Here is a 12,427-nt window from a genome sequence, read left to right on the forward strand (position 1 = left end):
AACATACACAATGTTGAAGAGTAATGCTACATTTTGGTCATTAATTGTTCATATTGATAGCCACTTACAAAATTTGTTACTGCTTTTTTCTTCAAAAACATTGAATTCATTTCTAAATGTTTTGGTTTCGCTGTTACTGAGATCATCTTCTGAACCTAGAGGCTAAGGATAAATACCCCCCACCCCAATAAACACATTTAATGCATTCCAGGGTAACATTGGTTTTTGGATTAGTTCTAGGCATTAATTGCTGTATATTAGCTTGGCAAAAAATTAATAAGAGAAAACAAGGGCACTAAACAGGAGTCTCAGTAATACCTCTTAAAAATTTGAGTAGCATAAAATATTTATAAAGATCTCCCCCCCCCACCCCGAGAGGGATTAAACTATCTGATCCTTATAAGCAATATCCTATCTTATGAATTTGTTGATAGTCATAATGATTATTCCTTTTATATACAGCAGTATTTTAAGCTCTTATAACATGACTTTTTCAGAGTATGTTCATAGATTTAAAAACGTGTACATTAAAAAAATCTTACCTTAACAAACTCAGGTACCTCAGGACAGTTCAGTTCTTGCACTAAAAAAAAGGATGCATCTTTTGAAGCACTTTCAGATTTGGTGATGTCACTTTGTGGATCCTTTCTGTGATACGAACAGCGTTCTCTTGTCATCATCTCACTAGCTGCTGAGCCTTTCACCTGGTATCCGTGAAATTCAACTACCTTCATGCATTTAATGGAACAAATATTGTAAAGGAATGCTATTCATTGACCAAAAAAAGAAGCTATAAGCACAATTAAACTTCAGAATGTGGGTATATTTTACGTATCTTTACTAATCCTTATACCTTTTATAGAACGAGACACTGAATTATTAATTTGTTCAATTGCAAAAATTGTCCGTTGATGTTTATGTTAACCCTTAGATTCACTTGTGAATCCTGGGCAACAGTGGCCTTACCCAGTTTCATCTATCAGTCCCTGGAAATGAACCTTCTCTCTCCAGTGAAATTAGTTAGTTTATAGTAGTAGTTAATAGTTCATTGGTCTTGTATGCCGCCCACTCCCGAAGGACTCCGGGCAGCTTACAATAAAAAGGAGAAGGGGATAAATAGACAAAACAACAATTTAAAATACACAACATTCATAGTTACCGTGGGGCTGGGTACTTCAACAGCCCCCCAACCTGCCGGAGCAGCCAGGACTTAGTGGCTTTGCGGAAGGCCGGGAGAGTAGTAAGGGTCTGGATCTCCATGGGGAGCTCGTTCCAGAGGGCTGGAGCTGCAACAGAGAAGGCTCTCCCTCGGGGATGGGATCCGGAGAAGGCCTAGTCTATGCGATCTGATCGGTCTTTGGGAGGTAATTGGCAGGAGGCGGTTTCTCAGGTATTCCCAATAGATAGATGAAATTCCAACCCTTCCCCCCTCTTCCCCCATGGCTCCTATCCTATTGATATTTCAGAGGGTCCAGACTTTTGGCTAGGGTGTTTGAAGTTCCTTCTGAGTAATGTTGCTCAGTTTTGCTATCTTTTTGCTCCTTGTTATTTTTTAAATGCTTTTATTTTGTGATTCATCAGAGTATCTGGCAGTATCACATTTAATAAGTAATACTAATGGAATATATCTCTCTATTGATATCTATCTATATACAGTATCTATCTATCTATCATCTATCTATCTATCTATCTATCTATCTATCTATCTATCTATCTATCTATCTATCTATCATCTATCTATCATGTATCTCTCAAGTCAATACTTCTTCTCATATAGGAGACGGAAGATTTTTTTTCATCAACAAAACCTTGCTCTGGAGAATCCCCAGACAATGAAGTGAGTTTTAGGACTCTAGAGGCCTGCAAGCAGGAGCATAACTAGTTAGTAGGAAAAATGCAAATAGAAAAGTCCCCCTAAAACGCATGATGTAACACAGATTAAAGCCATTGTGGCTTTAAGCCGCCCTGAGTCCCCTCAGGGAAAAGGGCGGCCTATAAATCCTAATAAATACAAATACAAAAATACAAATACATTGTTAGTGGTGGTTGCACAGTCAGCCAAATATTTAAACTGGATTTGAAATGTTATTATGATACAACATCAAAAGAATATTACCAGATTTGGTGAGTCAGAATGTAGGCAAGGTATCTGCACATCTTCAGGACAAAATGCTTCTGCAAAACTTTGTTTAACTATCAAAGGGGAGTGGGGAAGAAACAATGAACTTCAGTCATCAGGCTAAATCAATATGTGTATGTCTATGGTGGATTAATGATTTTGCATATATGAATATATCAGACGTACTCATTTTGGTAGAATTGGTCAGAATAACAACAAATTAAATTTCTAAATTCAAAGTTATTGAATAATTGTTAGAGCTAAAAATTATTAGAAACAGAAAAAACATATTTTCAACAATGAAATATTTGACAAATCTAACATCAGTTATTAACTGCTTATGTAAGAAAAAACAAATAGTATAAGAATTACTTACAAATGGTGTTACCAATCATATTATGCCAAGAGCAACTCTTTTTGAGTATATTTTTTAAAAGCACTACAGGTGAAACTCAAAAAATTAGAATATCGTGCAAAAGTTCATTTATTTCAGTAATGCAACTTAAAAGGTGAAACTAATATATGAGATAAGACTCATTACATGCAAAGCAAGATAGTTCAAGCTGTGATTTGTCATAATTGTGATGATTATGGCTTACAGCTCATGAAAACCCCAAATCCACAATCTCAGAAAATTAAAATATTACATGCAATCAATAAAACAAGGATTGTACAAAGAACAATATCGGACTTCTGAAAAGTATAAGCATGCATATGCACTCAGTACTTGGTTTGGGCCCCTTTTGCAGCAATTACTGCCTCAATGTGGCGTGGCATGGAAGCTATCAGCCTGTGGCACTGCTGAGGTGTTATGGAAGACCAGGATGCTTCTATAGCAGCCTTCAGCTCTTCTGCATTGTTCAGTCTCATGTCTCTCATCTTTCTCTTGGCAATTCCCCATAGATTCTCTATGGGGTTCAGGTCAGGCGAGTTTGCTGGCCAATCAAGCATAGTAATCCTGTGGTCATTGAACCAGGTTTTTGTGCTTTTGGCAGTGTGGGCAGGTGCCAGGTCCTGCTGGAAAATGAAGTCAGCATCCCCATAAAGCTCATCTGCGGAAGGAAGCATGAAATGCTCCAGAATCTCCTGGTAGATGGCTGCGTTGACCCTGGACTTAATGAAGCACAGTGGACCAACACCAGCAGATGACATGGCTCCCCAAATCAACACAGACTATGGAAACTTCACACTGGACTTTAAGCATCTTGCAGTGTGTGCCTCTCGATTCTTCCTCCATACTTTGGGCCCTTGGTTTCCAAATGAGATGCAAAAGTTGCTCTCATCAGAAAAGAGGATTTTGGACCACTGAGCAACAGACCAGGTCTGTTTTTCTTTAGCCCACATAAGTCGCTTCTGACGTTGTTTATTGTTCAGGAGCGGCTTGACAAGAGGAATACAACATTTGAAGCCCATGTCGAGGATCTGTCTCTGTGTGGTGGCTCTTGATGCACTGACTCTAGCCTCAGTCCACTCCTTGTGAAAGTCCCTAACACTTTTGAATGGCCCTTTCCTGACAATCCTCTCCAAGCTGCGGTCATCCCTGCTGCTTGTGCACCTTTTTCTTCCACACTTTTCCCTTTCACATAACCTATTTATGTGCTTTGATACAGCACTTTGGGAACATCCAACTTCTTTTGCAATTATCTTTTGAGGCTTTCCCTCCTTATGGAACTTTGCAACTTTGCAACTTTAATAAGACTTGTATGCCGCCCACTCCCTAGGGACTCTGGGTGGCTCACAACAAAAGCAAAACATAAAAATATTAAAAATACAGAGGGTGTCAATGATGGATTTCTGCACAACTGTCAGGTCAGCAGTCTTTCCCATGATTGTGATTCCTACTGAACCAGACTGAGAGACCATTTAAAGGCCCAGGAACCCTTTGCAGGTGTTATGGCTTAATTAGCTGATTAGAGTGGGACACTTTGAGCCTAGAATATTGCACCTTTTCACAATATTCTAATTTTCTGAGATTGTGGATTTGGGGTTTTTATGAGCTGTAAGCCATAATCATCACAATTATGACAAATTACGGCTTGAACTATCTTGCTTTGCATGTAATGAGTCTATCTTCACCTTTTAAGTTGCATTATTCTAATTTTTCGATTTTCACCTGTAGGTTGGATATAAATTTGGCTTTGTAGTTGTGAAAAAACTAAGGATTCCCTTTCGTTTTCCCACCTCAGACTCTCATGTTGTGGGCATCCTCTAATTGAGATTATGATATAGGGCAATTCCTCTCCTTTAAAAATATTCATTTTCCATGAGTAGTGATTAGAAAGTCTGCTATAGAGAAGCAGAAGCCAGGAAGTTCACTTCCACCAGTCCAGTGATAAGCATCTAAATTTAGGTCAGTTCCATTCTGCCACATAGCAAAGTAAAGGTTATTGTCAACACCTATTGGTATTTTTGATATGAGACGAGTCTTTGAGAGTATAAATTTACTCTCCCATAAATTTAGATTTAGAACTTATGACAAATTGTGACCATTTTTCATATATACTGAATTCATATCAAGAATCAGAGTTATATATCTTTCTTAGTGATCATCACAGAGAAAACTGGTTCATATCACCTGTCTGGGTAGATGGGCGGCATAGTAATTTAATAAAATACAACAGAAACTAAAAACTGAACTTAATCTGAGAATGTTTCATTTGTTCCTTACAGGAAATGTTTTGATAAGTAAGGCAACATTTCTATTTTGAAATTTAGTAAATTTCAAATTAATTGAATTAGTAAATTAATTATGTAAAAACTACTATTATTATGCCCATGTCACAAATAAAATGGTGGAGTAGTAAGAAACACAGAAGTTTGTCCAAAAACAGCACCTATAAAAAATTTCAACTCTAGGCAACAGTTTGCACTTTTAATTTATTCCTGCATTACAGATATTTTGATTTCTTAAGCAGGTGTATGCCACTTTAAGAGTAATTTTCTGAAAAATATTATAAAACAAGAAATAATTTTCTTTTCCCACAAGGTATCATTACTGCTTTAAAATTAGTAAAAGTAAAATTATTAACTGATTTTAATTTTAAACATGTAATCAACAGTGCAAAATTACAAAAATGTTACACAAATCGTATCTAATTTTCTAAAGCAACTATAGCCCTCTACACAGTACTTTTACAGTAGATATTTTGCATCATTTTTTAAAAATTCAGGTAAGGAAAGGGCTAGGTAAATTAGTGAAAAAATACTTCAAATTATATTGTATTACAGAATTAAAAGCAACAACCTTTTTCTATTAATCTCACTCTGGATGCGCTGGTTTCCTAAGGTCATAATATGTTCAAAAACAGACTAATAAATCTGAAACAATTCACCAACTGAGGGAGGACAAAAATCAACTGTTGAAGGATAATATAAACTGAAATATTTTTCTTCATTGGATTTATTTTTTTAAATTGAAAATACATTGTGCATTTTCTAATTACAAAGTTTACTCATGTATACTATTTTTTAATAACTAACTTAAAATTATTTTTAGTGTTTGTTTGAAATGCAGTGGGGGAAAAACATCAGAAATTTTGTTTTAATGAAAAAAATTATTTTATTACTATAAATACCCGTTTCAATACATTTATTTTATAAACATTATTTTTATTTGCAAATATATGAAGCAGCAGAAATAAAGGGGATATTACTTTTTCTATTCTAAGTTAATGAAAGTGTAATACTCACTATCTTGCATTTCACAGTCCACATCATTTTCCATTATCAAGTTTCTGCTTGCACATGGAAATTGCTGGTGGACATCCGTATTCTGCACATATAATGTGCTTGTGTCTATCTTCTCATTAATCAAAACTTCTGAATTTTGCCATTTTTTCTCCCAAATCGCTGTACCCTTTTCTTTAATGTTGACAGGCTTTGCAGAAATTTCATCACAAAGAGATAATGGCTGGGATCCTGAGATCCTGTTGAAATCATGATCTTGTACAAACTCTAATTGTACATTGTCTTTCCTTTCACTACTACATCCTATTATATCACAGTTTTTTTCAGCACTGACCTCAACTTGATTTTTAATTTCTTGCCTTAGGCATACAGAACCTTGAGAAATAATGCTGTTTTCATTAGGGTTATTATCATCTGTGCCACTAAAATCCAGCATATTTAAAAGATTAAAGTTAACCTCTGTAAATTGTTTTCCTGGATTTGCAAAGTCAACACCTGGGCTACTCCTTTCCAAATTACCAATTATGCCATGTCTGTTTGATTCTGATGAGTCTTCAAATGTTTTCAGTGCATTTCCACAGTTCAAATTAGCATCATCAAGTGAACATAATTCAGTTTTATTGCTTTTATTCATGAAGGATTCACTTGGGAAAAAGTTATACAGCTGACTTCCAGTAGAACCTTTACTAACAGGAGAAATATCAAGTTTCCAAGAAGGTGGCATTTGTGGAATCTCTTTATGGTCATTGGATTGGCTTCTGTTTACACATTCACTCTCATTTAAGCTCTTTTCAATTGATTGCAAATCACTAGTATTCTCATCGTTGTTTTCTGTGTTATGTACATCAGATAAACATGATGGCATATAAGCATCCCATCGGCTTTTTCTTTGCAATAAAACTTCTGGGTTGGATTCTGATTGCCTCATTGTGAACGGTAGATTTTTCAGTGAGGCAGTAGTCTCATTTTCTAGACTCTTGGAAACATGTTGGTCATGACTCAAAAGTGCTATAATTTCAGCTCTGCTTCGAATGTTCTCTGAAAATGCATGATATCTTGAATTGACCAGTGGATTTTCTAACTGAAAATTTGGCTTCAAATATTCAACAGCTAAACTATTGCTACTACATTTTTTATTCTGTACTATTTCATGTTCATCATCTAAAGAGGTTGAATCCAGAAAATTAAAACATGCATCTTTAATATTCTTTGTAGAAGCATCCCCATTAATATTTGAGAGTAAGATAGTATCTTCCCTATTTTGGCAAGGAACAGAAAATAAAGGAGAAGACGCATAAAATTGGTGTGGGAAGGATGAAAGAGGACCGTTGGATGTAGATGGCAATGCAGGTTCCTCCGCTAACTTTTTCTTTTCCACCTGACGTGGTATTTGGAAACCCTGGAAGGACATTTTGAATGGATAGCAAGTTTAATAAATGAAGACTTAATAAAGAAAATATCACTTAAGCTTATTTCTAAAATAAAGCTGTACAAAACATTTAGAAAAGCATTTTTTAAAAAGTGAAACATCTTCAAAGAAAAACAAGAACATGCAGTTGCCTCTAGAAAAAGCACTTTTGGGAAAATTGTGAGCTGGATGATGGAGAATCTCCACAGACATTTTCCAAAAAAGGAACTTTTCACAAACACTGAGGCAACAGTGTCCTCAAAAGGTCCAACATAGCTACTGGAAAGATTTTCTCTAAGTATTCAAAGACCATCTAGAAAAACCTTCATAGTGGCAGCAGTGAATTTTACGAAGGAAAACTGTCTCAGTGTTTTAATAGGGAGTACTTTGGTCATGCCAATGAATTTTACAAAAGAAATTCAATTCTTTTGAGTATTTATAACTGAATAGCACAACTTAAATGGGGGTTTATTTTCTTTTAAAAACCAAATGCAATTCACTCATACATATTTCTATAAAGTGCAATTCATAGAAGTTGGAAGCATCTGTTTCAGCTGTGAAGCCAAATTAAAGTGACTGGAAATATTACTAATACAATAGCAGGAATAATATTGCATCAATCAATAAATATAATACCATGTTTTCCTGAAAATAAGACCTCCTTGGATAATAAGCCCAATCAGGCTTTTGAGCCCATTCAGTAAAATAAGCCCTCCCCGAAAATAAGCCCTCCCCGAAAATATTGCAACACAACAGCAGCAGCCATGAGGTAACCACGCTCTCGTCACCTCCTGCATCTCAAAAATAATAAGACGTCCCGAAAAATAAGGCCAAATGCTTATTTTGGAGGTTAAAAGAAAATAAGACTATGTTTTATTTTTGGGGACCCTGTTTTATTTTCGGGGAAACACGTGTGTGTGTGGGGGGGGTAGCGAATTGTCCTAAAAATGCGAGTTCCAGGTATAGTTATAAAAGAAACTGACATAATGATCTCCAGAACGTTTAAAATATATTGCTCACTGAGCTTTTGTTAGCAACTGCTAACATTGTCAGAGTGTAAAAGCCATCAAAGGGATACCTGCCTTTATACAATGTTAATCAATTTGGTCATTGCATGCGTGAGAGGCTCATTCACCCACCTCCTACCATCAGGGTAAGGTTGTGGGGTGCTATTGCTTCCAACTATAGATGGCTTAAATAATGTATTTCATTTTTAATGCTGAATTTGCCTGAGGAGTGGGAGGGAGAGGGGTTAGATAAATTAGTCCTGTTGTTTTTACATCAGGCATGTTAATTGATGCTTCTATTCCTTCCTCCCTTATCGAACACAGCTTGGACTGTTCCTCCCCCTGTCCCTGTGAGACAGAAGAAGAGGGAGGAGGTGTGGGGGGAAGCCGGAGAGAATGCTGTTAAATCAACATCAAGTAGTTCAACGTTATTCCCTGGGGAGGAACAGCCCAAGCTGTGTTCGATAAGGGAGGAAGGAATAGAAGCATCGATGTAAAAACAACAGGGCTAAGCAGAGGTGGGAGGCGGGTGGATGGGACTATCACGCGCGCAATGGCCAAATTGATTAACATTGTATAAAGGCAGGTATCCTTCCAATGGCTTTTACACTCTGATGATATATATATAAATTTTTCATATTTAATTGTCGGCAATGTAGTTCAGACAACTGATTAATATTCACATACTATCTATACAGCTTATAGACCATACTACAATTTGCTTTTATTCATGTTTTTCTACTGATCTATACCTGCTGCTATTAATACTCATAATCATAATCATAGTTATTGCCAGTATGAAATGCAGTGGATGATTGGAATTATTTCCCATCTAATATATATGTTACTGCATACGGTAAGGTACAAAAATCACTGGCAGTTCAGGTAGTCCTCAAATTAAAACCGTACTTGAGCCCTGCATTTACAGACATAACTTGTAAGGTTTGTAAAGCAGCTCCACTTTATGACCTTTTGGTGATCATATTTGATATGGGGCTTTTTTTTTGGTTGCTTTAAATAAGAAATAAATGCTGGTTTCTGGCAAAAATGTTATACTTGTGACCATGTGACCACAAGACATCACAAATAGCTATAAATACAGGCAGGTTAGCCAGCATCCAAAATGGTCACATGACTGCAATCTACCCCTCAACGACTTAGAACTTTGAGACTGGGTTATGAGTCCCTTTTTCAGGATCTGCTGTAATTTTAAATAGTCACTAAATGACTGGTTGTAAGTTGAGACTATCTGTAGTATGTGGGTGCACACATGGCTGATTATAGGTAATCTTGAACCTATGATCATTCAGCAATGATTCAAAGTTATGATGGCACTGTGACACCAAACAAACAGTGCTTACAACATGTTCAGAGTTTTGGTTGCCTAAGCATCCTGCAATCATATGATCCCCACTGGCAATTTTCCCTGCCAGCTTCCTCAGAAAGTCAATAGGGAAGCCAGCAGGGAAGGTAACAAGTTGCTGGGTAAGTATTAACCACCCAGAGACCCCGACTGGCTCCTTTGCCCTTATGCCACACTGGCTACCTGTGCACCTCTTCAGACCCCCACTACCACTACTGCATCCCACCCTTCCCAAAGCTCATCTCTCCCACAACCACTTACACCTGTTTGCCAGTCTGCTTGCAAGCCACCTGAGACTTGCACTTCCTGCTAGCTTCTCCACTGACTTGATTGGGGAAAGTGCCTAATGACTATGGGATTCATTAAGAATGGCAACTGGGAATGCAGGGATTACTGTTGCTAAGTGATGCAGTTACACTCTACAATTGTATCACTTAGCAATGGAAATTCCAGCCCAATTGCCAAGAATTACCAATAATGACAAACACAAAATTTGCTACTGAATTAGAATTTACTTAAGTGATTGAGTTCCAAAAGGGAAAGTGGTGATTTGAAGTGAGCTTGGGTACTTACTTGGTACCTATTGGCACCTGCATATAGCAAACTAATCTTTTGAGTGGCAATGCGCAAACAGAGGAAAAGATATAGGCACTCCTCACTTTATGTCCACAATTGGGACTAGAACTTCCACCGCTAAGCAATCTGGTCAATACGTACACCCAATTTTATTTCCATGTTCATTAAGTGAATCACACAGTTGTTCAGGAAATCTAACTCATCCCATTGACTTGGCTTATCAGCAGGTCCCTGTGAAGGTCCCAAATGCTCATCACATAACTCCAGGACACTGCAACCATTGTAAATATATGTGGTTGCCAAAAGCCCAGATTTTAATCATATGACACAAGAGTGCTGCGACAATCATAAGTGTGAAGATAGGTCATACATCACTTTTTACAGCATTGTCATAACTTCAAATTGTTGTTGAGGAACACTTGTTATGTGATCTCATGAGAAGTACTAGCTGAGTATTTCTGAATGCTCCAAATCACCTTGTTTCTTTCAAACCCAGATCACTGTACGATCTTATCAAATGTTAAAAAGTATCAAAGAAAGAGAAAAGACAACATACAGAATATTTTCGCTTTGGATGGCATAGAGATGAAGTAGCAAGGGGTTTCAAGGAGTTACTTGTTAACTTTAGCTGTTCTGTGTTCTTTGAATTATTATAATCAGTTTTAGAAACATTTTCACTTTCTACAGTGATTAAATATCGTTCGGATTCAAAGTCATCACCAGGTTTTATCTATAGAGATGGATAAAAAAATATTTTAAATTTCACATTTATATAACTCCGTAGTATATCAATACCACTTCTCTATTGCACTCTTAAGCATACCTAGATAAACTTGATTCCACATAAAATTAGCTGAATATCGTTTTCCCTGAATTTTAGTGATAACTCCTGAAAATATACTTGTTTGAAAGATACTTTTGCTGTTCAGTAGAACACTGCAAAATGTGAATGTGAAGTGTGTTTAATATTGCTATCTTGTCCTTGCTTTGTTCTCTTGACTTCTACCATCTTGGCTGGGTTTGACTTTGGTATTGAGCTCAATTACTACTCAATGTTTCAGCTTTCTTTTAGGAAAAATAAGGTTACTTTTTTCCATGTCCTATTGAGTGAATGTCATCTGCATTGCGTCTGCAGAAATATGAGAATCATGAGTCCAAAATTGCCAAGAGGGTATTAAGAGTATTAAGCAAGGCTTAATACTTGTCTCCTCTAAGCTTAGATCAGTTACTCGAAGATAAACCCCTCAAGTGATAATTTATTCAAATTTTCTTACTGGGAAGTACATAAAAGATAGGAATTTGTGGGTCAAAAGAGAAATGAATCAAAGGCTTTGCAATAATAGTAGCTATGACATCAGCCAGGATGGTAGTCAAAAATGTCATGGATGAGGTGACAGGACACACAGAATCAAGGATGTGACAGGCAACATTAATCATGCACTTTAAAGTTCCACCCATTTGACTGAGAAAAGTTAAAAACGAAGGTGTAGACTTGACCAAAGTGTGCAATGACCTTAAGAAAATTAAAATACTAAAATACCTCACGGTGCTAATATGAAACCTTCACAGAAAGACAGTTTGGATGAAACTGGGTGAAACAGATTGGTGTCAGGCCAGCAATGGTCACATGATCTTGACAGCTGGCTTATTATAAGTTGCAAAGTCAATTCACAATATTTTTGCTGGTTTCCAGGGAAAAAAAACCCACCCACTCAAAAGAATGAATTTGCTTGACAACTATGTGATTTACTTTACCCGCCATATGATTTATTTTACAACCGTCATGACTCACAACCATCATAAAAAAGGATCATAAAATCAAATCTGATTATGTGGTACGTTACTATCACAATATGACCAAAATTCTGGGCTCCATTGTGGTCATAAGTTCAGAACAATATGTATTAAACAAATAAAAACAAAGCACATACCTGTAATTTTATGAAAATACTATCCAAGAGTTGTCCTTTATCATCATATAGGTTTGCCTGTATTAAACAAGAAAAATAAAAGATGGTGGATATTTCCTTAAGTACAGATATAAATGAATTAACAGATATAAAACTGCTGACACTGTACCACCAAACTGAACCTACATATTTACCTTATTTCCTCCAAATACAGCCTTCAAAATTCCATCTTGCCACACTTTAGATTTTTTAGTCTTCTGATGTGTGTATAAAACCTATATTGATATGTGAAAATATATTATTGATTACTATTTCACTATCTTGTTTATATTTTTATTTCATGATATATTTAATGTA

The 12,427-nt window shown here is 36.3% G+C and overlaps 1 protein-coding gene across 1 annotated transcript in view; it reads right to left on the minus strand.

The window, feature by feature from the left end:
• Positions 1-12,427, minus strand: part of ZGRF1 (zinc finger GRF-type containing 1) — a 37,315-nt gene that overhangs the window by 22,629 nt on the left and 2,259 nt on the right. Inside the window, exons 3-9 of the mRNA XM_032223521.1 lie at positions 12,265-12,345; positions 12,092-12,148; positions 10,717-10,890; positions 5,810-7,205; positions 2,117-2,193; positions 543-728; positions 69-162 (exon numbers count right to left, since the gene is read on the minus strand). Of these exons, the coding sequence (XP_032079412.1) occupies positions 69-162; positions 543-728; positions 2,117-2,193; positions 5,810-7,205; positions 10,717-10,890; positions 12,092-12,148; positions 12,265-12,345 (2,065 nt within the window). The remainder of the gene's footprint in view (positions 1-68; positions 163-542; positions 729-2,116; positions 2,194-5,809; positions 7,206-10,716; positions 10,891-12,091; positions 12,149-12,264; positions 12,346-12,427) is intronic.

Source organism: Thamnophis elegans, chromosome 9 (assembly GCF_009769535.1).
Source record: "Thamnophis elegans isolate rThaEle1 chromosome 9, rThaEle1.pri, whole genome shotgun sequence".
NCBI classification, from domain to species: domain Eukaryota; kingdom Metazoa; phylum Chordata; class Lepidosauria; order Squamata; family Colubridae; genus Thamnophis; species Thamnophis elegans.